The 26,099-nt window shown below is 37.4% G+C and overlaps 2 protein-coding genes across 2 annotated transcripts in view; one reads left to right on the top strand and one right to left on the bottom strand.

Annotated features, from left to right (window-relative positions):
- MTBP (MDM2 binding protein) overlaps positions 1-23,132 on the bottom strand; it is a 30,467-nt gene extending 7,335 nt beyond the window's left edge. Inside the window, exons 1-17 of the mRNA XM_066316749.1 lie at positions 22,925-23,132; positions 22,482-22,562; positions 21,372-21,445; positions 21,110-21,255; positions 20,578-20,636; positions 19,616-19,760; positions 17,998-18,115; positions 16,583-16,717; positions 15,693-15,787; positions 14,817-14,889; positions 13,098-13,215; positions 9,575-9,748; positions 8,353-8,466; positions 6,912-7,076; positions 6,462-6,555; positions 4,667-4,822; positions 2,358-2,453 (exon numbers count right to left, since the gene is read on the bottom strand). Coding sequence (XP_066172846.1) covers positions 2,358-2,453; positions 4,667-4,822; positions 6,462-6,555; positions 6,912-7,076; positions 8,353-8,466; positions 9,575-9,748; positions 13,098-13,215; positions 14,817-14,889; positions 15,693-15,787; positions 16,583-16,717; positions 17,998-18,115; positions 19,616-19,760; positions 20,578-20,636; positions 21,110-21,255; positions 21,372-21,445; positions 22,482-22,562; positions 22,925-23,132 — 2,051 coding nt within the window. The remainder of the gene's footprint in view (positions 1-2,357; positions 2,454-4,666; positions 4,823-6,461; positions 6,556-6,911; positions 7,077-8,352; positions 8,467-9,574; positions 9,749-13,097; positions 13,216-14,816; positions 14,890-15,692; positions 15,788-16,582; positions 16,718-17,997; positions 18,116-19,615; positions 19,761-20,577; positions 20,637-21,109; positions 21,256-21,371; positions 21,446-22,481; positions 22,563-22,924) is intronic.
- A 75-nt stretch (positions 23,133-23,207) lies between these two features.
- Positions 23,208-26,099, top strand: part of MRPL13 (mitochondrial ribosomal protein L13) — a 29,494-nt gene continuing 26,602 nt past the window's right edge. The window contains exons 1-2 of the mRNA XM_066335433.1: positions 23,208-23,263; positions 23,823-23,946. Coding sequence (XP_066191530.1) covers positions 23,237-23,263; positions 23,823-23,946 — 151 coding nt within the window. The 5' untranslated portion in view covers positions 23,208-23,236. The remainder of the gene's footprint in view (positions 23,264-23,822; positions 23,947-26,099) is intronic.

Genomic DNA, 26,099 nt, shown 5'->3' with positions numbered 1-26,099 from the left:
TTTACATTTAACTCTTAACATGGAGTCATGTTAAATTGCTATTTTTGATGTTTCCACTTTCTTTAGAATATTTTCATATTCAGGAAGAAATTAATTTTTCTAATAACTGGCTGATGAATCCATTTCTACAGTTGAGGAAGACTTTCCACTAGACATAAATTCATTATATGATAAGAGAGTAAGTTGTCTTTACTTAAAATGTTCAAGGTATTTAATTTTTCTTATTTATATTCTTAGTCCCCTGAGCAGCCACATACCCAACAAAGATAAAAAAGTTAAATTGTCATTTTACTCACTGCTTAAATGGCAATTGCTTTCTCTTTGCAAAACAGAATTCAAGTTCACATGTTCACTATACCATAAATTTGATGTAATCATAAATAGGAACAGCCTCACGTTCACAAGTCCTGGTCTTCATAGGGACTTCACCCACTCCAATAATCTGTTGGAGGGCCAATCTGTAGGGCAGAGGAAATCCAGGAGGTTCCTGGAATGCAGTGATAACTTTCTCCTCTGAGTGAGGTGAGGTGCTATGTTGGACCTTGTGCCCACCAACAAGGAGGGTGTGGTGGGGAATGTGAAGCTCCAGGGCAGCCTTGGCTGCAGTGATCATTAATTAGTTGAGTTTGAGATCCTCAGGGCAGCAAGGAGAGCACACAGCAAGCCCACCCCTGGACTTCAGGAAAGCAGTTTGCCCTTGACACCAGGCTCTGTGGCATGGTCAACACAAGAGAGATGGCATCCCATCCAGAGGCTTGAGAGGTGGCCCTGTTAAAACCTTATGAGGCCAAGTGCAAGGTCCTGCACCTGAGTGAGGGCAATCCCAGCACAAATGCAGGCTGAGTGAAAAACAAATTAAGGGCAGCTCTGAGGAAGAAGATGTGGGATAACTGGTGTCCCTGCCCATGGCATGTAGGCTGCAAGTAGATGATCTTTAAGGTCCCTTCCAACTCAAACCATTCTATAACTGCTACTCCTTATTTTTTGACAAGATTTTAGCTCCAAATATAAATACAGTAGCTAGGCAGATGAAAACTGTATAGTCCCAAACACATCTGTCCCGTAACCACAATCCCCTTGTTACAATATGTTCTGGCCATACACTACCTCTCACTCTACTGCTTCTCTCCCATACTGCTGAGCCCATTGCTCCTGAAATATCAATGTGCCAGGATATTCCTCCTCTCCACAATACCCAGGCCTCCCTGTGGTCTGTATCAGTCATATTTTGACAGGAGAAGAGGCAGCACAAGCTCCGCTGTGCCTAATTTGAAATCTCCGGCACTCTCCTTGCTGAGGTCAGGCAAAGATACCACATAGCAACAGACAAGTGGTTCCTTCCCACACCTACCACAGGCATTTTTCTTTTCTACCCATTTGCATCTCTGTGCCGCTTATTACAAATCTAAAAAGGCCAGCAGGCTCATGAGTTACCATTTAGAAAAAAAGATAACTAAAGAGATAAGAGTGCTTCGCTGCCCTACAGAACCTGGCTAAAATTACCAGATATTAAACACAGGCTTAACCAAACTATTTGTAAAATTGATAGGAAAAAAATACCAGCAGCATTATTAGTCACATTCTGATAATCTGAAAATGTGATTTGAGGAGGCAGCAGAAGTTTGCACAAAAACTGAACTAACTATGCTTGGTATCCACTGTGTTTCTTAAAATATACTGCAGTAAGATTGTCTGTATGGAAGAGTTGTGCTTAGTTATCTACTCCAGCATTCCTATAGCCTTTTTCCTTTTCTCCTCTGTCAATATTTGTATTTTTCTAAACTATTTTTATACAGCTACATGATGTGACAGTTTGCCTATTTGTTTGCTTTGACAAGTAACTATTGCTGGCTGAGATTAACTATATGGAGTTATGAGTCCTAACCATATGGATCCTTTGGAACATTGTTACCACTAACACTTGCCTGCTGGTATTTTCAGTTTCCCTGAACATACAGGTAGCAGCATCACATCAGATCCCATTAAACCTTTTGACTATTAGTCTGAAAGTGTTTACAATTAAATATCAAAGCAAAAACTATGTATGTACTTAAAGCATGTGCTTCCCTAGGAACTTGATATGAATGAACCAATATACTAATGAATCCTAATTCCCTTGCCATTTTTAGTTCTGAATTAAAATTTTCAGAGACACTGAGAATAGATAGAGCACTACCACTGAGAAAAAAAGACCTTCAATGTTTCTACATTACTATCAAGGCAGGAATGTTGCAATTTAAACCAGTGACATTTAAACCATAATTAACCTACCCTTAACATGTTGCTTGAAGCATTTCTAATTATACCTAGACTAGAAACTAAAAAATAAATCTGGGAAAAGAAGTCAGGAAACTTACTCAAGTCCATGATAATGGTATGCAGCTGCTTTTTCAAAAGGCAAACCTCTGAGTTTTCGAGGAGTAAGCTCTCGTGTCAAAAGAAATGCATTTTCACTGAAAGGAGAAAAATAAAGATCTATTTTAATCAGCTACCATCAGGATAAAATACTTCCAAAAATCAGAAGCAAATGCCTTGACACAGGAAGACCAAAACAGCACGTCTTGCAGCTAAGCCCCTAGGATAAAGCATCAATGGAAAATTAAATCTGTATTGAAGTGAGAATTTAAGTTCAACTAACTCCTACTGAGCTATTATTGTTACAGAAACTCTTAGACATTTCTTAGACAGTTAAGGTCAATGCTCCAAATAATTTACCAATAAAACTAGGCAAATATCACAATGTCACAATGGGACACTTGAGCAGTAGAATGACTTGAGAGGAACTGGGAAGTGACCTCCCATTTCTCAATCACACACTGTAAGTAATGAATTCCTTCCCTTTAGCTTCAAGTTGTTGCCTCACCCAACACTCATCTTTCCCAGAATCAGAACTAATGGTTTGTTTCCTGGGATATTTCAATTCCAGCTAGTAACTCTGCAGCTACATCATACGAGTCTGAAGTTATTTCAACAGAATAAGTCATAGCAAGGCAGATAGAAAGATCTTGCTGCCAGATCTCAACATACCCTGACATTTATCTCTAAAGAAGGGAAGAAACAAAGGCAAGATGTATCAGAATCTGAAACTTACATATTGCTTTAAGTTTTATTCATATAGATTGCCTCTGCACCATTTCCACTGGAATAATCTGAGCAAAACATCCAGGAAAAATGTGATACTGAATCCAGCAAGATGATAATTTGGAAAGACTGTCAACTTAAACTGTAATCTACCAAGCTTCTATCTAAGCTCAAACATGGAAAACAAGTGAACATGCCTTTAATTCACTAGTCTCTATCAAAATCTCTTCAATCCTTCTGTTGGTCAGGAAGATCCTTGGGTCTGCATTCACTGTCCTTGATCACCTACTGTGCAAGCTCCTCATCATTCCAGAGAATTTAGTCAGAGCATCTGCTAGGGAAGCAAGCAGCTGAGAAGCTAAACTACAGTGTTCCGCTGGACTCAATTCAAATTCAGATCTCACTCATCTGTAGCTCAAAACTCAAGGTTCTATGCTATAGTGCTTTTCTGAAGGCTTTGAAAAAAAATCAAAGACAAAAAAAATAGATCTTTATTGTGAAAAATTATTCACTGCTTTCCCACACAACTAGTTGGAAGGAAAATATTTTAGCCCAAATTCTTAATCTTCTGTACTCATTAACAACCCAGTAGGAGATTCGAAATCTTTACTGCATATTTTCTAATTTACTTGAATTCTCTGCTCAGAACATAGTAAGTTTAGTTTCAAAACTTCAGTAACTATTTTACAGAAGTCTCAAAAATCCTACAGAAAATCCAAAATACTACAGAACCTTTCCCTCTCACAAGCATTCTTATTACATATAATGAAGTCTGAAAAAGGATCAAGGGCTATATCAAATAATTACATCATAGTTTCCATTATTTAGTATTAAAAAGGTCAACAAATATAATTGTAGTGACTGCAAAGACTGTCTTGCTTACCTAGCAGTCTGTGACAGACTGCACAAATAGTACAGGCTCTGCTTGTACAAACACTATTTGACTCTTATAGAGTCTGGCCTTAAATCTAACAGATGTTCGGTCCTGAAAATTACTCCAGTGACTCCACGTACCTATCTTCTTGCTGAAAAACCAGTGGTTAATATACTGATACTTACCATCAGACACACTAAGAATGAATACTTGCAAAGCCACCAGAGTACATAAATTTGCTTCAAGAAGCACTTTACCACATAAAAAGCATGACAGGAGACAAACACAGTTAAACAGGCTCAGCTATTTCCTTTTCTTATTTTGTCTTCCCATCGAGATTCTCCTCCCCTCCACACAAAAAAATTAAAGCTCTCCCACAGTAGCTTCTACTTTACTAGAAATAGTCTTTTCGAAATGGACACATAGGGCAGGGCTCTGCCTGTAACACGTTTGTGCTTCAGGTGATTATTTTGTTATTTAAATGCCTAGGACCAAGATCATCATCTCCAGGCATTTCAGATTCTGAAAGAACTAAACAGCAGTGCTGACTGGAGACCAAACCAGTTCATTCCACTGGCAGGCATGGGATGTAAGGATGCTGCAAATTATAAACTCAAATCCAGTTAGGCCGTTCTGTGACTCCCATTCCACCCTTGTTAACATCCCCCTACATCAGCTCTGGTGTGGTCTTCAGTATCATGCTGATCCTACCGCTTGGGAACATGGAGAGGCTGCAGATCCCCCACGGGCAGTCCCTCTGGGGTGAAATACTTCAGCAGCTCTTTAGCATCCAGCAAGGTCAGCGACTCCCGCTGGCCATCCTTGTGTCCCAGCAACTGCTCAGATGAGTGAGCAAACAGAGGAACTCTGGAAAAAAGGAAGCAAGCAGACACCCATCTAAGATTGTTTTCCTCTCTTTTTTTTTTAATAAACTCTTGGTATTTAAAAATATATCAAATCATTGCTGTCCAAAGTAAAATGAACAAAGTTGCTTCTTGACAACATTCACACAAATGTTCATGATAGAGGACATGGTAACTGGCGCTAAATTCTCTAACATTTGACTGAAGAAAGTAATTTCTTCAAGAATTTAGAGCTTAATTATAAAATACAACATCGGAAGAAGATAATTCAGCCATTTTTTTCTATTTTATGATGAAAAACTGGTTCCCATTTAAAAAAAAACAGGAAAGGAACCATGAAGTCACTACTGCATGCAACCCCCCACTCTTTTTTTAGTGTCTTCAGTATACTTCAATCAAATATATCAAAGTTCTCCCCTTTCTACTGTTAAACAATACTTTGTATCCTGATGCAGGATAAGAAAGATAATCGGTTCAGATTATGAGCAATAAAGTAAACATTGACTATGTAACAGAAAGGTCCTTCAGGAAGCTTTTCAACAGCTAATTAAAAGGAAGCTCTTCACCTGTTTGAGGAAAAAAAAAAGCCAATAATAATAATGATGATGATAATTAATAACAACAACAACAACAATAATAATAATACCACCATGAGAAAGCTAATGTGAGAATTTATTACAGGCAGAACTCCAATCTAAGCGATAGCAAATTATGGTACTTGAAAGAGAGAAATGGGATGTAAGTGACTCAGAAAAGGACAACTGGACACTTGGCTCTACAGATCTGTCAGCAAGAACATTAACACCGCCAAAGACCATTAAGTCACAGAATCACAAAATAAGCTGAGTTGGAAGGAACCACAAGAATCACTGAGTTCAACTCTTGGCCCTGCCCAGCAACATCTCCAAGAGTCACACCATGTGCCCAAGAGCATTGTCCAAACTCTTCTGGAGCTCTGTCAGGCTGGTGCTGTGACCACTTCCCTGGGAAGCTGTTCCAGTGCTCAGCCATCCCCGGGTAAAGAATATTTTTCTAATATCCAACGTAAACATTCCTAACATGAAGTGAGAGCTAAACTGAAATCAACAGGCTGCCTTAAGCGACACAAAAATCTATGGGTTTCATTTGAACAGCACTGAAGGCAAAACATAACTAAATATATATTTCAAACATAAAACAAATAGGCTCTTTGACTTCAAAATTACTTGATATATGGTATTAAGTACTGACTATTATATGAAATATGAGGAAATTAGAACACATCATACATGTTGACAAAAACAGCTAAATTATCTCAACTACTTAGGGTATGTTGGGAGAAAAAAAACTCTTGTATGTTTTCCTACTATGGCTACAATTTTCTGGAAGTGCCATTTTGGTAATTTAGTTTTAGAACTATTCTACTTTTAGCTAGCTCCAGTTGCATTTCGTCAATAAAAATCAAAACAACACTTCTTTAAATACCAAGAAATTATACCTTCGGAAATGGACAGAAAAATAGTTTTAGACTTAAGCAGTATTTTCTTTGAAAAATTATCAATGTATGTGAAAACAGTTTACACAATGGTTATCATCATACAAAGTTCCTCTATAGTAAAGTTCAATGGCTACTCCAAAGAAAATCTCCAGTATTTCAGCATTACCTCATTTTTTGTTTGTTTTTTTCAAAGTTTTCCAAATTCTGAAGAACGTGTCTTTCTGGCCACTCCAATGGATTTGGCTCTATTAAATCAGGCTCTGCAAGAAATACATGTTGAATAACCTTAAATAAATAATGTTATTCCTTAAAGAAATAGAGTCCTTTATATATATAGATTTTCCTCAACACATATCTCTGAAAGTATGTAAATAAAATCTATCTGGCGATGAAATCAAAAATGTTTTCTGGACAATTTTTTTTGTTAAGGGAGAAAAAGGAAATAGGTAATGCAAGGGTAATTTCAGTTTGCAAAATAAGCCTAGAAAGTTACTTTTGTTTCCATGTTTTCCTCTTTTGGTAAAAAGACTATACTCCTTTTACTAAAAGATTGACGACCATATGAAAAAACATGCAGAGAAAATAAACAGTGTATTTTGTAAATAAAAATACTTACCACAAGTCACAGTGCATGACCTGGTTTTATTGCAGGCCCTCTGTAGAACAGGTTTAGGAAGACTAGTGCTGCACAGGTCCAGAAAACATTCTCTTGTAAGTTTTAATAAGCTTTTAAACTCATTGGTAGAAATAACTGGAGGCTGCTTGGTCAATTCCTTTCTCTCTATAAAAGAAAAAAATAAAAGGTACTGCATCCGCTAAGTAACAAAGAACAACAGGAGCCTGCTAAAAACAATTAAATTGCAAATCCCCACCCAATAACCAGTAACAAAAGTAAGTTGACACTTACCATTGTACCAGTAATACATGGGTGTTTTATTCCAAAGACAAGTGAAAAAACAGCAGTTAAAATAGCTGAAGTTACATGTAGTTCATGCACTTTAACTTCAGAATATATGCATTTCAGAGTATACCCAGGTTTAAATCCCCCAGAGACCTGGGACTTGCTGAGACTAAAAGTGAAGGGCAGAGTTCTTCAGTCTGCAGAGCCTCCCACCCACCTGTTCCTACTGCTGGTGCAGGAGTGTGGCTCCAGTATAACTGAGAGAATGTTCAGGTCTCTTTGGTCAGAATGTCAAGAGTCACGTAATTCTGGTATGATTTAGGACAATCAGTGAATGCCAACTTCTCCTCCTAAGTCTCTTAATGGAGATGACTGACCCACCCAAAAGAAACTAAAACACAAGCTCTAGAGCACATCCAGCCTCAGGGTTGAAGCAGACAGGAATAGGAGAATGACTGTAAGTTAGCAGGGGTGTGGGGTGGGAGACAACACTAGTTAGAAATCTTATTTTCTTTAAGCTGCTATTCTGTTAATGATAATACACTTAAATTATCCCCACAGCATGCCATTTTCAGTAAGCCAGCCAATCTCTCTGAAGCGTTTTTTCTTTTAACTGAATCTCTTTGGAGTTTAAATGGGAAGAAATCAGGACACTGAAATGTACTTCTCTGCAAAGTCATAAAAACCAAAGGATGATGACCCTTCAAGTTTTTATTATGAATGATGCATCATGATAAATCTAACAAATCTCCAATGCATGGTTTTCCTCTGCTGCTTAAGACTTTCCAAAGAAAGAATAAAATTTTAAAAAGCCGAAAAACCCAAACCAGAATTCTTATTTTTGTAGAAGGTAAAGGATTTTGGGGAAATCATCGGATTTTGCATAGAATTATTTCAACTCTATGCTCAAAAATTCAGGGTATTCATGTAACATCCACCAACACTAATCTAGTGTTCTCTTTTCTATTATCTGACAGATAATCATGGATGTACTTCAAAGTATTTTTTTAAAACTCCTGCTATTTCTTCACAAAGTGATCAACACACTTTGGTTGTTTGACAAAACAGTTTTGTAAGGTGAGCCATCCCATCCAATTTGAAATAAAGACCTTTTAAATACTAGTTGGAGAATTATCAGAATTTTCCTATTACTTACTGAGATATTCCTTCAAGGCAAACACTTGGAGATGAGATAGTTTTGTTTCTCTCTGTACAATCTCCTCTCCACAATAGCATGGCAGAGACTTAATAAAGTCAGAAATATGAAAGCCTGTACAGATTAAGAGAAATTTTTATTACAAATCCTTCTTTGGAGTCATTACTTAATAGAAGATATAAACTTAGGAAACATAAAAATCTCATATTCAAAGGAAACAACCAGACTTTCAAATATAGCTAATCATTGAAAAACCAAACAAATTAATTCCAATTGAACACCAGGAGGATAATTTGAAAGAGATGCCTGACTAATATTTTTGAATATCTGTACAAAACCAGTATAATGACAACACAATTAACATGACTAACATTTAAAGAAGGTAAAAAGATCCTAAGTTTGATATCAGGAAAGAAAGGTTTTCTCCCAACATATGGTCAAGGACTTCCAGTCTTCTGACACTCTACTAATGGGATTTTAATTAGGATAAATGGCAGAGTAGTCAGTCATATCACACACGGATTTATTTCAATAATAAGGAATTAAGTGGATAAGATGCAGGTCACTGTGCTCCTTTTCTTTGCCAGTGTTATTGAAACAAATACAGGAATTAGAAGAGCTGTCTGGTAGGTGATAACATGACAACTACTCCATGATAAATGGCTGCAAACCTGCTCTTCTCTAGTGGAGCAGTCAGGATAGGAGTGCCAGCTCATGCCCCAAACACTCTGCAGTAACATGGACATTGGCAAAGGAGTTGATGGTGGTAACAAAACTCAACTTTTCTACTGGCCTTGCAGTTTTTATTTTAAATCATCAGTGAAACAGGATTTTCAAGAGATATTTAACCTAGGTTTTTGGGAGGGGCTGGTCAGTCTTTACACCAACAATGCACACTTTCTAAACTTTAAGCTTGCACAATTTTGTTTTGCATTAATATTACCTGTATGTCCCTTTACCATAAATGATTTTCAACTAATCTCAATTATGAGAAATAGCCAATTTAAAAAGTACGGTAGAAGTAAATTCTGGGAATAAATAAGCTCTTATAATATTTTCTTATGGATTCAGAAAAATGTTGTTAAAACACACATTCATAAAAGATGTAATATTCCTCCTTGTTTTCTGCCTTTTAATACTGACTGGAGTGAATAAAAGAAACTACGAAATTTAGTAGCATTTCCCTGCATTCAGGTGCTCAATAATAAATGACTACCCTTACCTGACTCTGTTTCTTCTGCTTTTGCCTTTAGCTTTCCATTTACTGCAGCAAGAGTGGCCATCCCATTGATCTGGCCAGCTGAATGAATCAAGGTTGCTTTACATCCTCCAGAGCCATTGCCTTGTAGCAAGAAATAGTATCGGCAGGATTCTCCTTTCAGTTCAATTTCTGGAACTTGACAAATATCAGGACATAACTGTGAAACATCCTCAGGAGAACCTCTGTAAAACAAACTATAGTCCACTATCCAAATTGCTGCATTTGCTTTCTTCTGTTCTGTGAGAAATCTTACTAACCAGCAGCCAAGAGAAGTTCTTAAACTGGGTTAAGTAACAGGCAAACCTTTAACTGGCAAAGTCACATTTTTACCATGAAATTATAAAGAGAATTTTCTGTTCTGCTTGGTAAAACCAGGCCTTTTTGCATATGTGCATCAAAATAATGTGTTCAATGGATGAACATACAACGGTAGAAGAAAAGGAAATACTGTACATGCTCTTCCCAAGGACACTGCATTATTCATTAATAAAAGTTTCACTCTCTGCTTTACCCTTGTGCCTGGATGAAAGATAAAGACATTCTATTTTTAAATACCAGCATACAGTTTTTGAAAGTAAATTAACGTGGGACCTGAAAGTAGCAATGAAAGGATGGGTTTGCTATCTTTGCACACAGAAAACATTCTACAGCACCTTGGTAGACATAGCAATCAACTTCTTGATGTGCCAAGTTTTGAAAGTAAAACATTTTAATTTCCTAAGATATTTGCAGTACTGTCTCAATAATTAACTCGACAGGAACTTAACATTTATTAGTATCATGAAGTTTTGTTAGCAACAAATAATATATTCCTGTGTTTGTTGAAAATTTATAGTTGGGAGACTGAAGGGAAAAGAGGGGAAAGCCCATTATCTCAATACATAAATTCAGAGAGGAAAAAAAGAAGAGTAAAGAAAAAAAGATTTTAAAAACATTGTCATATTGTCCTGTTTCAAATGTAATTTGAAATAAATTCTTTCTCCAGTTTATCTTAGCATCTCAAAGCTGATCCCTGATGGGTAAGCTTTTATTTCACATTTTAATCTTAGCGTTTAAGAACTACCAATACCAAGAATTATACCTTCACACAGATGGAAGAGATTAAGGATTCACAAATCCTTAGTACACTCAGATTATTGGTAGTCACTAAAAAATCAACAGTTTTCAACTGAACAAGAAAATACATTTAAAAAGATGTTTTTCTCCTACTGTAAATTTTACTCAAGAGGCTTAATAAGTACCTATTGTGTATTACTGATCAGACAATAGTTAATACATGTACAAAACTTTTCCACTGAAGCACAGGACAAATATCCTCTAGACACTGGGGATCTTGTGCCCATTTGACTGAAACTGTAGTATCTCTTCAATAAATAAAAATGCTGCCACTGTGACCAGCTCTACACCCTCTGTACCCTACCACTTCCAAACATGCAAACTTAAAATCTATATACTGCTGATGCTGTTTGGCTTTTGCCTTTTTTCTTTTATATGTTCTCTGTATTCTTCACACATATATCTGTAACTCTGACACCTATGGTACTAGTAGCTAGTTTTCCCAGTACTTTCCTGTTGCAAATGCATATTATAAAGTTGGCTTTTCGCAAGATGTGTGCTATATGATTAATAACTTTGTGGTAAGGATATAAGTTTTTGTTTCTGCTGTTAGTAAAGAAAATTAGGCATAGTGGTGGTAGTGATATAGTATGCTTAAACTGTCTGTTTGGCTGGGATAACATCTAGTGAACATTCTGCTATTGATACACCAACTATCAGCATCTCCCATCTGAAGAAAGCATGGACCAAAGCCCAAGCTGGAGGTGATAATGAAGACACAGCCAAGAAACACAGATGCTCTAAAAAGGCGGACCCAAGGTGGGGCCATGCAAAACAGTCCCTGGAATATGGAAACTAGTTTATGGAAAAAATATGAATATTCAACAGATTGATACAACAGAAAGGGTATTTAAAGAAAGTCCCTGAAATAGCAGGCTGTGGACTTGGCTGAATGCCAAGTCACCTGGTCAGCTGTACTTTGCTTTTTTATCTCCTAATTGTCTTATCTTTTATTAAACCTATTTCTTAAAATTTACATAAAGGTGAATCTCATTTTTCACATTTCCGATGGCCTTTCCCAAGCAGAAAGACTAAAGAAATTCCAGAGCTCCAAGCCCTGGGGGGTACAAGGCTCTGTGCTATCTTGGCCCTTCCTGGGAACCAAGGCTAAGAACAACTCTTCCAGATACATTCTCATGAACAAAGTACAAGTGGTGCTGAAGGGGGGGCTCTAGAGAAGGGGCCTGACCTGGGGGGAATTACATCACTACTTGTTCCCTAATTGGTGCTTTTAATCAATTATGCTAATTTTCTAAAACCTATAAATGTACTCACCCCCATGGGGGTGGGCTTTTATGGATATCTTTACATAACTGCCTCTGAAGGCCTTCATTAAAGATCTTCTTTTATATTACCTCCTTGCTAATATTATCTCAAGTTTCATTTCCAAGTTGGGAAAAAGGCAACACTGCCAGCACCCATTTCATTTGTAATTCCTCTCAACTTTCTTCCTGTCCCTAAACCTGAAAAAAATATCAGTCACCAATATGAACCATCCTCATCTGCATACTTGTTTAAAAAAATTGTTCTTGAGTTGGCAACAGTAGCCACTGCTCCTTGGAATCCACATTAATTATATATTAGACCATGAATGAACAACAAGATTATGAAAGAAGGCAGAATCCAGCACCTCATCAAGTCCTAGGTAAGTACTTTAAGCACTGGGTTACCACCAAGCTCCTTTTGTTTTCAAGTGCCTACAAACCTCACTGCTTGCACAGTGCCTCCACTTGCAGGGCAGATTTACTGGCTGACTGAGAAACTTCCCCCAGTCTTGGTCTGCACTGATTCTCTTCTCCCACTTTCTGAATCAGATTTCTATGCACGGGCACAAAGTATGAGAGTCAGCTGCCATCAGTGCAGCCCTACAGGGAACATGTTCTTCATCACATGTTTAGTACATTGGCTCCCAGGTAAATGGAGGCATTCAGCATTTCTTAACAGTCTGTATTTTCCCAGAAAGAGATTGAAATTAAATGCAAGTGAACTGAAGAACCTCTGGAAATGCTTAAATGAGAAGGGAAGCATCTCAGTGAAGCAGACTGGAATTCCACCTGCAGAAGTAAACCTCTGTGCCACGGATTTTACAAATCACCTTAGAAAGAGGTGTGGAAATTGGATGTTAACTGACAGGACAAAAAAATGGTTTAAAGGAGATGCCCTGTTTCCCCAAAGCTTGCCATGATGCTACCATTTTTCTTCCTACAAGTTTGCGTAACTGAACTTGCATTCACCAAATCTTCTCATGTCAATGAAGATCACTATCACTGATTTCATTTCATTGAAAAGTGAATCCCAAATGTACAGAAAAACCTCACCATATACATATATATATATATTTATAAAACCACAACAAAAATACACATACCAGAAATGACCTTGGGTTTCTTAGCCATATATTCCTTCCATTTCTTGGTGCTCAGCTGGGCAGGAGATGGGATCACTACACTGCTTACATTACATGGCAATGTAAATAAAGCTCCCACCTAAATAAGGAGAGCAAATATAAGACATGCAGTATTAGTGAAATCTGTTTTGCATTTCATTCTTGAGCTACTGATTTGCCATTATTTCAAATCTACTTGAACTGAAGAAAAACATCTCCACTTAACATATTTGTCATTCACATCACTCAAAATGGAACTGCATTTGACACAAAAAGCTGTAAAAATCGTGTTTATTTTTTGGTCCAATTGAGAGATCATTAACTGCTGGATTTCCATTTCATACATAAAAACGTATTTATCATGTATTACAAGTGTCTCCATAACCTGGCTAGAAGCATTTTTGTAGAGCAGTAACCAGAACGAAAAGAGAATTCAAAGGTAATAGTCAGCATCAGTGACTCTGCATTCCTATGAAAAGAATTTCTTTTTTTTTTTTTTTCCCTTCCTACATATTACCCTTGTTCCTAAACAAGATACTGGACAATATTTGTCTCTAGGTAAATTCAGTCCAATAAGCACTACCAGAAAAATTGCAGCCATATTTGGATACTCTAGCAATAAAACAATGCTATTACGGGTATTAGAAAAGCCAACAAACATCCAGTATTTCCAGTAGCAGACTGAAAAAAATCCCTATGAGAAACTGTTATTTTCAAAATATATTCAATTCAACAAGTGCAGACTCTAAAAAGTAACCTGACAATGTGTTTTCACTGTTTTGGTTTCTTTAAAAAAAGTGGTAGAAATGGGAGCCCCTAGATTGCAAAAGTTGTATGACCAAGTGTTCAGTGTTCTTAAGTAAAATGAAGATTGCCTGGGATATTTACCAATATAAAACCATTTTAAAAGATGCTTTCGGTACAGCATTGGAAAAAGCGCCTTTTCCTTTTCTGGCTAAGCTAATGGAGAACGGAGTAGCAGGAGAGAAAGAGTTACTAAAAACCCAAATAACAAATTGAAAATGAAATGTACAGCCAGATAGTGGGATACCATCTCCACAGTAAACAAAAAACATACCTTATTCATAATAACTGTATCACCATTTTCAAAGTGAAGGTTTTGTTTTGAATGGCATAGATCTATTTTATAAACACTAAAAAACTTTCCTAAACAAGATGTTCTTGTATATAAAGGTAATAAAGGTAAAACATCTTCAGACTAATACTGTGGCTATGAATTATTTCACTATCATTCCAAGGCAGAGGAGGGAGGGAAAAAATGAGACTGTAACTGTTTCATTTACATGAGTTCATTACATGAACTCTTTTTAACCAAAATCAGAATATGCACATATAAAATAAAAAAAGCTTACCATTTCACAGTAGCTAGATACATTTTGTAGGCTGCACACATGCCTGCCTTTTGCTACAAAAAATCAATTGCTCAATTATGATAGCACAGAAATTATCTGTCAGGATAGGATTAAAAATCAGAAAATGTTTTATGAGATTGAAACTCAGCTGAGATAACAAGAAAACTGTTCAGTGGGTATGTATAGCATGGCCTTTGAAATCCACGTTTGCTTTAGAACTAATTATTAAAGAAGCTTAGACAGAGACTAGGTTTAAAAATATTATTCCTGTATCTTTTACAATATACATACCTTAATTTTTCTGCTATACATAAATAAAAATTTTTACCTTCCCAGAGAGACAAGAAATCTGGTCCAAAAGCAGTGTGGACATCTCCTCAGTATTCTTTCTTGACAGGCTCCTGAACAGAACAGATTAAGGAACCTCATCTTCACAAAGAACTATGCACCTCTATTTTAAAAATAAGGTTACCTTCATATTTGAAAGAAACACTGCAAGCATATAATTTTTGATACTACAGTACCACAAAATATAAAAAACTCACCTTCCCCTGTAAAGTGATACACTTGAAAATGTTATATGACAAAATACTCCACTGACATCTCTATTACAAGTTGGCAGATATTTATATATTCAAAATCATAGCAGGCTTATACATCCTAAGGTATTACTGGTACACCAAGACTCATACCAAAAGTACATACTTTTAAAAACCAACAGTAATACATCTCGAGATTTCTGCAGCACACACACTCAAGAGAGAACTCCCCTGCTACACTCAAGAGAGAACTCCTTTGCTAAACCTTGCCAGATTTTGCTGCTGCACAATAAAAACACAGTTTGTAGACAAATGTTCCTATACTGTGAAGCATGCTACATTCATCCATTAGAAACACTTGAGGCTTTTTTTAAACTCACACAGAATAAACATTTCTCTATTCTTTTCCCACAAACAGCATGCACATCAACAGAAAAATTATACGTGCGGTAGTATCAACAATACAGGGTTATTGCTAGTGTAATTTAAATTTCAAAATGAAAAAATCTAGTTGTGAAGAATCACAATGACTGTTTTGGCAAGCTAGAATGGAATGAGCCCTTGTCTTTCCTCATCTCTCTGTTGCTTGTAAGGGTAGATGCTGATATTTTTCTTTCTATTATAGACATTATCAGTCGTAGTTTAGATCCTTAACAAAAGGATACAGTTCAAACTCCAGATCTGATATAAAAATGGAAGGTAGATCAGAGAGCATCACCATCTGTAAAAATTCCAGTGCAGGACCATAGTAATGAAAAACCTGAGAAGAGATCAAATAAAAACCTGTATGTATAACACTGTATAGGATATTATATCACCAGAAGTTCCTCAGGTGTTTTGCTGGAGGAAAACACCTCCAGCAAAAAATTAGCCTTGCAGATAACATCTGAACGAGGTAAAAAAGAAAACAAAAACATTTCACAACATCATACTAAATTATATTTTAAAAAAAGGAAGGCATTTAATTTTTCAAATAAATCTGACTTCGTAGAATGTCAACAATGTGCATCAAATGAGTTCTAAGTCTTACTCAAAATAAAATATGATCTACCAGGAACAAAAAAATGCAATACAAAATGCACATGTTTTAACAATGAAAATATCAAACTCCAAACTGATTCCAATTTTCATAACGCCCATTTTTGTTTTCATCAACACATATGATTCTGGAATTCCCATCAATTACCTACTTCCAGTAGAAAACATGAAACAGCAAGACTGTAAAAAAAAAATCAAATCCAAGCTTTTAAAATTAAGTGGGAAGAGTCAGATAAATATAGAATCCATAATTTAACTATTTTGATTATTAAACTGAACAGTCTCAATTTCTACTTCAAAAAATTTGGTATTGTATTCCTAAGAACTAACAGATGAAGTTTTAAGGACCTGTTTTGACACCACAGATGTACAAAAGAAGTATTCCTTAATTTTATCCAATCATTACTTCTATACTTAACTTTCAGCTCTGACTAAGGTTTCACCAATTACTAATTTTCCCCAGAAAGTAAAACAGATGAATTCTAAGACTGAAAGAAAAATCAAGAATAATACTTGCTTCTGGCAAAGTATCAGTATTCCTTGATTGCCACTCTTTTTTAGCAGCAAAGCAAGAACTTAAATTTGTAGTCCGGAATGTCTTGGCTGAAGTGCTCTTTATACAAAATTCTGGAAAATCTACTCCCGATCCAAACTAGGGGGAAAAAAAAGAAGACAATATATATGTCAAAAAGAGATAAAAATTATTTCTCTTCAGGCAGTTAGATGTGTTATTATTTTTTACAATTAGTATTATTTTTCTTATCAGATCTGTAAAACTAAGAAAAAAATACAGGCTTACATAACCAACTATTAAATCCAAAACCATAATACTGAAAATGTAAACAATGTCACAATGCTCTCAGGTTTTGCAGAAACAATAAACTTATGCTTATAACAATGGCTACACTTATATGACAGTGATTTGTGATAGATACAAAACATCTAATTTTGAATAGTAATGTCATAAATGTTTAAAGTTAGACCTTTTTAGCTATAAGGGTATAGACATGTATCTTATAAGTTTCATTTCCATTTGTAACTTTGTATGGGTTGTTACTGCAAGTTTCATATGGTTGTAATTGCAAGTTTGCATAATTGTCACTACAAGTTCTGAATAGTTAGAAGCGTCAGAAGTTACAGCTGAAGGGTTGTTAGAGTATTTACAATGCTGATGCAGAGAGACAGAGAAGGGAAACGGGGGATCTCTCTTCTTCCACAGAGGGCTCCAAACCAGAACATCACCCCGGGCCATGATTGGTGGACACAACTGACCAATCATTCAAAGGCGGGAAAGAATGATTGGTCCAGAGGAGCCCCGTTAAGGACTCTGGAGAGCGAGCCAATCCCGTCAAGGATCCTCAATCCACCACTCAGGAAGAGGACAGAGGATACAAAGAGAGAGTGAGGGGCTTAGGGGGGCCTTTTCCCTGAGGGATACTGTTTCCTGAAGGTGGAAGGGTCCATACAGTACTATATGTATTTCGTTACTCTGGCTTGTTGTAAAGCGCTCAGGACTAGCCCCACCTTTTTGTTGTTCCAGTAGTCATTTTGTTACAATAAACGATTGGCCATTTTTTTTATTATCGCAGGATCTACGGCCTCACTTATAACAGTAACTTTTAAGAAAAATATTTCAGAGGGGACCATCTGGATTTCTGAAGTTCAGATCTTGATGCATTGACCTCATTTATCATTTCATCCTGCCACCCACGCAGACACATTGCACACTACCTTTGAATTTCATAGTTGAAACCAAATTTGGCTTAATCACAGAATGACTGGGTTGGAAGAGACCTCCAAGATCATCGAGTCCAACCCATGTCCTAACATCTCAACTAGGTATAAAGTGCACTCCACAACAAATGCTTTAAATGAGGTACATAGATGCTTTAAGAAACAACCACCACAAAAATAAAATTGAAGTTATTTTACCTTTCTTTCCCATATCTGAATCTTTCCTCTCCAGAGTTCATTTAAATCAATAATATTCATGATATCATCTGAAGATACAAAGTCTGCTGACAGATAGTCTGCAATCTTTTGCCAGCTACTGTAAAAACATCAAAGAATTAATCTTACTGAATTTAGCATTACAAATAAACATGCAGTGCAGTTTGACTGAATTTACCTCTGACCTCTTAGCACTGAACAATCTTGTGTATATCAAGAGAGACAATAAAGCCTTATATTCAACAAAGTAAAAAATATAATAGAATTGCTCGCTCAGGTTCTGTAAAGGAAGTTGTTCATATGCTCCATGAAAGCAAAGAACTTTGACATCAAATAAGACTGGGAATGGCAAGCCGCAAGCACAAGTAATGCTGGGTGCTAGAAGCTACAGCAAAGCCTAGTAGCCATCACTGGGGCTATCTCTGGTCTGTCCAGATGGTTTGTAGTTAACCTTCTAAATGGAGATACGACTGCAGCACAAGCATCATCCAAATTCAACAAGAGAGAGAACAGCCAGTATCTGTGGGTTTCCTCTGGCAGCCTGGCTTCTAAGGGAAATCAGCACCATCAACAGAGCAGGAAGAATAAGTGAAATAACTTTCATCAGAGATCTTCTATACTTAAATAATCTCACTTTACGGAAAAAGCAACAGAAAAATCTATTCAGTCAAAAGCTGGTTCCACAGGATTATATCAATGAGCACTGAGATCAACTGTTCGTGAAACACTGAGTAATTTTCTTGTCCTCCACGTACCTCAGGAAATACTGTCTAATAAGTATATTTTTTATTCTATCCAAGGACTGAAAATTGACATCTTTAAACAGCTTTATTAATTTAGAATTAAGCTTAAGCATTATTCTACTAAGCAAATTATAATCTTTTGGGCATGGAAGGGAAGGAAAGGGAGACCTTGCCAAGTTGTTCAGTATCCACACATTCACTTCATGGGATAAAAAAAACCCCAAATCACTGTGGTTTATATGGTGAGACATATCATGGCCTCTATGTGTCAATTAGAGGAGGACAGTAAGTAAATTACTGGACCTAATTTCAGTTTGAATTAATAGCCTCAGTAACTCTTCATACTAACAGAATCTTGTAAAACATACAGAAAGTAACAGAGCATTTATACTTCTTTCTCAAAAGGGACAAATTAGACACTCTACTTTTTCTCCTTGAAATGTAACACCAAAGATAATATTAAATTTAAAGTAAAACCAGCAGTAGCATGGATTAATCTAAAAAAAATCTGGAAAACTACCATCAATATACAAGTTATCCCACAGCATAATAAAATGCAAAAATATCATATGCACACTGAACCCATGGAAAGGGAAGAGAAAATATCTTACTCTTTGCTCTAACAGAAAACAAGAAGTGCAGAGGACTGACTTTTTTGCCTGCTTCTCTGGTTAGGACATGCATTTACAATAAACCAGGATGAGTAATTCCTCCCCTCATACAATAACAGACGACTAATTTATGTATTTACAAAGTATATATGTGAAGTACTCAACATGCTGTTTTTATTTCAGCCCACTGATCTGAGATACACAATACAGAAATGATCTTGTTTTAGCCCAGAAATAAATGCATACCCTGTAGCATCACTTGCTGCAATAGTGATCTGTGCAGAGTGCCACTCTCTCAAGTGTTTCAGGGCCCCGATGGCAGGTAAGCAGTCCTTTAACTTGGGTCCATCACATTCAACAGCCTGCAGGATTACATCAACCATTGCTCTGCCTATAAAATAGTTGTGTATGACCCAAAGTATCATGACTCAGTAAATTATTCAGTCATTTAAAGATAGAATAGGATTGGTTATCATTGATTGCACTAAAACCAGAAAAATTACCAAGTAACTTCATGACTTAAAACACTTTTCACACATTTTAGCTGATCTCTTGCTACTCCTCTTAGATAAACACAAAATATTGCACCGTTCCCTCAGTGAGAGTGGTTCTGTACCTCTCTCACTCAGCACTGATGTGTGAGATTTGTTTCCCATACTAAGCTATGTCATTTTTCTACTTTTAACACTCTAAACTGCTATTTTTCATTCTTTCTTGAGTTCCTTTGTTATCCCAAATCAACTACTACAACATTATATAACACTAATATGCAAGGTGATAGGTATCTCCAGTTTACGAAATCTGAATCCAACAGTTCTGATGTATTTTCCTTCTCATCTTTTTGGGTCCCACCAACAAGCAAGCAGCTGTTAAATCAGATGTAAACCTGATATCAACATCTTCCTTTTATTTCATAAAAGATTTCCTCTTTTTCATAAAAGATTGCATACTGTCTATGATTACTTTGGTACCATTTCAGATGGATAAATTTATTATATAAATAGCTACTTTAAACTCTACTGAACTACACCCTGCCAAAGAAACAAGCAGCAAACTTGTCCTCGAGCTAAATCTGCAATGCCAACCATGCTCAAGCTGCCAAACTACCTTTAAGGGCTGCATTAAGTAAATTCAGCTACCAAACTAACATTCTCTGAACTTTTTTTAACAAGATAAACTTCAATGAGATTGGTTTTTAAAGACATTACCTGGGGCAGGCAATTTATCAGCTAATTGATGCAGACTTTCAGCAGCTTCATCATAAATACTAAAAATGAAGAACAACATGTTTGGAAAGAAAATACAAATGAAGTCATCTAGAAACAAAAAGATACAACTAACGAATGGTACCTGATATCTTACATCTTCAGAACTCTGCACAAACATAGTTAGGCTATGAGAAATCATCTGCTCTTTTACTAAGACAGAAGTAGGCCTAATGACATCGAAATAATCTGCAGTAAAACTGGAAGTAGGATTCAAGAGGAAATAGGAAGAAATTTTTGTATATATAACATTGGCTCTTAGGAAACTGTTCAATTATCCTATAAAAATCATCTGTAAAAAAATTAAAGCTATACTAAGCAAAATAGAAGTATTTTCAGTACTCGTAGAGGATTGGTCACAGTTAACTCTTGCTTTGGTGGTACCTCCCACTTGTTAAACTTTCTTGATCCCCTTGGGTCATCACTGTTAGATGTCAGATGACTGGATTTTAAATAAAAGTAATAATACACATACTCAGCCAGAGACAGTGGTTCCTGACTGTTACTGTCATCTTCCTCAAAATCTTGTGTGGTTCCCAGGTTTTCATCAATGCTTGCTTGGTTAGAGTCTTCATTTTTGTGTGTGTCAACATTTATTTCCTCCCAGTCAGAGCTACAGAACTAATCAAACAAAAGGACTTTAATAAGCAAAAAGAGTTTTGAACATCACAGCTTTAGCTTGTTCTACAGTCAGGCAGAAGGTTGAAGAACTTACACTTTAAAAAAGTTTGTCTTACCTGATAATAACCACAAATTACATGACTTGCAAAATACCATTTCTTTGCACCTGGAATACCAGCCACTGAGCACGCTGCAAAGAGATGAAACAATTATTTAAATTAATCAATTCACTACAATCTTTTCTTCATATTATAATGAACATCTCTGTTAAAGGACTCTGAAAGTCATGTAATGTGCAACGATTATTTGAGTTCTACTTTCCTTCAGCATCATAATTAAGTTCTAAGCATATTAGAGGTGTAAGTGTCTTGGCAAGTGCCTAGACTTACTAAAAGTCAGATCCTCTGACTGTCAGTAAGTAAGAAAACATTTGTCCTCTTCTCTGCTCTGGGTAATCTTGCTTCCTCTTTACACAATCTGTATCAAACCTGAACTAAATAATACCTTTCACAAATATGATTTAGAGTTCACAAGATGAGATGATCTATCAACATTTCTGTGCAATAAAAAGCACAGAAGTTGAAAACAGGTTAACATTCCTGTCTCTAAGAATTTTAAGAGCTTATAGTGGCTTTCCCACATGAAACACAATTACATGACATGTGCAACAAGATGAGCTTATAACAGTTGATAGCCAAACCAAGTAAAAAACTAAAAAAGCATTTCTTTGATTAAAAAAAACCCAAAACAACAAAACACATACACACAGCCCCTAAAAGTACTAAAGAAAATCTTAAGAAATCTGTTCTAAGGTGAAAAAATTATTTAATATCCGTGGGTTAAGGTTCTGAATTGTTACCCAACACACAAGTATTGCTTCCACTGAAAAACTTAGAAGACATTATAGGAGCAGTTAAAATATCATGCTTTCCACTGACTTGAGAAACAAGTCCTTTCCTACTCTTCTTTGCTCAACTAGACTAAAATTTGTCAACTCTTCAAAACTTTTCCCCTTCATTTCTTGCAACCAATCGATCTAATCATCTCCTAACACCTTAGCTGATGAAATTATGTAAGTTCTCCACACAAATAGGAGCAGCAGGAACAGGCCCACACCACAAGAATTGGGTTTACTTAAATTTCTGACTTGTTTCCCCTAGCAGAACATGCATTGGCCAATTCCTTCATAACATTTGCCCCACCTCAGTGTGCACTGCCATATTTACCTGGGAATATGCTCACTTCTGCATTTATAGAGGCACTACAACTTTCTTTCAGGAGCTGATATATGTCTGCAGCACTCCCAGCTAGAAAAAAAAGAAATCTTAAAACTACTGAATGATGGAAGTTATATCTTATTTTCGTGCAAATACAGTATAAAGTTCAGTGTGATACTAAAAAGTGAATTTAGGGGAGGAGAGGGAAAGGGGTTGGTTGGGGTTTTTAAGAGAACTTCCACCGGCAGATTTACAGTTTAAAAAGGCAAACTTTCCTAAATTCTCCTTTAACTCATGCTCAGGAACGCATTACGGAGTTACATGGCATCATCGCAATAAAGCAGGAACCTCCCCCCCGCCCTCGAACTTTCTGCAGGTTAAAGGTACCAAAGACTTCAGCCCGAAAGCAAAGGGGTGTTGAGGGAGGCAGGAGCCAGGAGAGCCCCGCGCACACCAGAGCAGCGCCCCGTGCCCGTGCCCGTGCCCGTGCCCGTGCCCGTGCCCGTGCCCGTGCCCGTGCCCGTGCCCGTGCCCGTGCCCGTGCCCGTCCCCGTGCCCGTGCCCGTGCCCGTCCCCTGCGGCACCTGCGGCGCTGGGTGCTGCGGGCCCGCCCTCGGCGCGGCGCTGGCCCCAGCTCAGGAGCAGCACGTAGCGGTCCATGGCCGCCGAAGGTCCCGCGCTGCCGGCCCGGCACCGCCCCCCGAGGGCAGCGCTTCCGCTTCCCGCGGCCTCCCCGCGCTCCCTGCGCCCCGCGCGGCCGGCGGATGGCGAGCTACAGCCGGGCGGCCCAGGTGAGCCCCGCCGGCCGTGCGCGGCCTTCGCTGCCCCCGGGACGGCCCCCGGCGCCCTGAGGGAGCGGGCGGGCGCGGAGGATTCCCCAGGCCCCGTGGAGCTGCTGCCGGGGTCCGTCCTGAGGGTGCCGCGGGCAGGAGCCGCTCTGTGCGACACGTCTGGGGGACAGGGACTCCCGCGGCTCGGGCTGTGCGCGGTGTGCAGGCTGCGTGTGGGGAGCTGTGCCCTTCACCGGCAGGGAAGGAGACCTTGGGCGTTACACATCCTGCAGCGAGGTCACGGTTCGAGTAGCGATAATGGGCGCTTGCAGCAGGAGATGTGCATTGTTGAAACAAAGCCCTCAGGGCCGGTAACCTGTCAGTGGTGTTACACATGTCCATCGCACTGCAGTGCGTGTGTCGCAGTGCTCCGTCCATTTAAAGGTTATTTGAAGGGGGTAATGCTGCATATCAATATTTGTTCTTGCATATTTGAATGTAAAAGAAGTGTTAATTTAATTGAGGAAGACTGATTACGATAGAGTGAGCTATGATAAATATGGACCCTCTTTCTTTTCAGCAATGGGCTACTTTTGCCAGAGCCTGGTACCTCCTCGATGCGAAGATGCAGCCCCCAGGGAAAATAGCAGCTGCCACTGTAATCAGGCTCGAAGGCAGACATAAACCTATTTATCATGCACTAAGTGAGTATTGCAGTGGTTGGAAGCAAGTTTGCTTTTCTTCACATGCATGTTTCTTCCAATTTCAGTTTTAAAATCAAACCTGATATAAGAGATAATAAATTTCTCAATTACGTTTCTCAATTGTTTATAAATTATAAGCTAATTGAGTTTTTTTCTTGTGTTTTTCCATCATACCCCTCCACAACCTAATGTTGTTTCTTTACCAATAGATACATATAAAGGATATTATGAATTTGTAATTCATTTTGAGTGACTGAATTACAGTGGATTGTTCTTTCATATTTTAAAAAAATCTCAGAACATGTTTTGTTCGTCTTAAGTATAAAGATTTAGTTCACAGTGCACATAAAGAAACATCTGAGTGTTTCCTTTCAGTAAGTGCCCAGGGCCGAAGTCTTGGAGTGCTTCATTCTGAATAAGGTGCTAAGAAGTCCTGTTTTCTTGCGGCAGTGGGCACAAACTGAAACACAGAATCCTCTGAACATCAGATAAGATATTTTTACTGTGAGAGTAATGGGAAGTCATTGCCCTAGGGGTTGTGAAGTCTCCATCTGTGGAGATTTTCAGAAGCTGGCCCTGCTTTAAGCACGGGGTTTAGATGATCTGACCTTCAAAGGCCCCTTCCTGCCTCACACATTCTGTGATGAGGAGCCTGGGACCTGTCTGATTCTTAAATGGGTTACAATCATTGTTGAAAGGTATCTTGTTTAAATAAAACCATTTTGTTTTTCTGCGAATTAGAGATTCAGCTGTAAAGGTGCATCTGTAATCCTGTCATTACTTGTAATGCTGTAGTGCCTGCCTCATGGGGATAAGCATTTTATAAATGATAAAAAGTTGATCTTTCACACCACTAGTACATTATTTCCTGTAATACCCTTGCAAATTTTTCCAGAGACATTACTGAAATATAAAGGAAGACTTGAAGTTAGCTCATACATGCTGAAGTGTATGTAGTAAAATTATACTCTGTTCCACAAGAGGAGGTAGGAATTTTAGTGTTGTAAAGACTTCTAAATGTGAGTTCTGCTGCTGCAAATTTTGTTGTATCCACAAGATGTCACTGGAGACTGAAGGCTGTCTTTGAGAAATAAAGCAGATGCTGAGAGAAAAAGGTTTTGGTTACCCTGTGGAAAGAACTTTGATACTTTTATGTCTATGAAGTTAAAAGTCTTGGAGAGTATTTCAAGGATAACTTCATTTTGTTTAAAAGATTCTGTAAATCCGTATTAATTGCTTTACACAGGTTGACACATTGATTGGTTACTGCTACTAAGACATTTAGGAGAGCAAAGTATGCAGGAACTTGTGGTTTATGTGCTTGATGCTTCTTTGCTTCTGGTTTTGAACTAATAAATATTTTAGTGTCTGTGAGATAACAGCTCCTTGGACAGCGTAATGTCAGGGAGATTTTTTTTGTTTTGCTTTTTATTTGGTATTAATATTTGTTAACTCAGTGTTCATGCAAATGGAAAACTGTTGGCAGAAACTTCCTTAGATGAGCTTATTGTGTCATCTTCCCAACCAAAACACCAAAAAGTCATGAAGTCCAGTGTCAATTCCCTCATATTTCTGAAGACATTCAGTGTTTTTAGAACTGAACTGTCAGCAGTGAAAGGCTGCAGCAAGAAAGATGTGTAAACTGCATTTGCCCTTAAGCTGTAATTGAAAGTGGAGCATTAAAAGAACACAAGATTAAAATATAATAAAAACCTTAAGATGTGAAATGTGCTCTGATTAATTACGTGCTCTTGTAAAAAATGCATGGTTAATTTAAGCCCTGTTTTGTATAGTTGCTTTGTTGCCTAATCAAAAATGTTTTAGTTAAGTGAGTTAAGTGGAAGAGGCCTTCAATATTTGTTTTCTAATATGATGATGCAAATGAGAGTGAATTTTGGACAAACCATTTTCAATTCAGTTGAATGGTCTTATACAACTGGTCAAGATCATTATTTCTGAAACTAAAAACTACATCTTTTCTCCTATGTATGTGGTATTTTTAAGATAATAGAGGTTTTGTTAGCACTTTATTACTACAGAAGCCCTATTAAATTAACTGTTTCTGGCAGGGTGTTTGTGATAGGTTATAAACCTTGCACTTAAAGAATTTTTGATGTTTAAGTTGCTGATAAAACTCTAGACATATCATAACA

The sequence above is a fragment of the Sylvia atricapilla genome, chromosome 1, assembly GCF_009819655.1.
Source record: "Sylvia atricapilla isolate bSylAtr1 chromosome 1, bSylAtr1.pri, whole genome shotgun sequence".
NCBI lineage: Eukaryota > Metazoa > Chordata > Aves > Passeriformes > Sylviidae > Sylvia > Sylvia atricapilla.
This window is presented reverse-complemented; position numbering and strand designations above follow the sequence as displayed.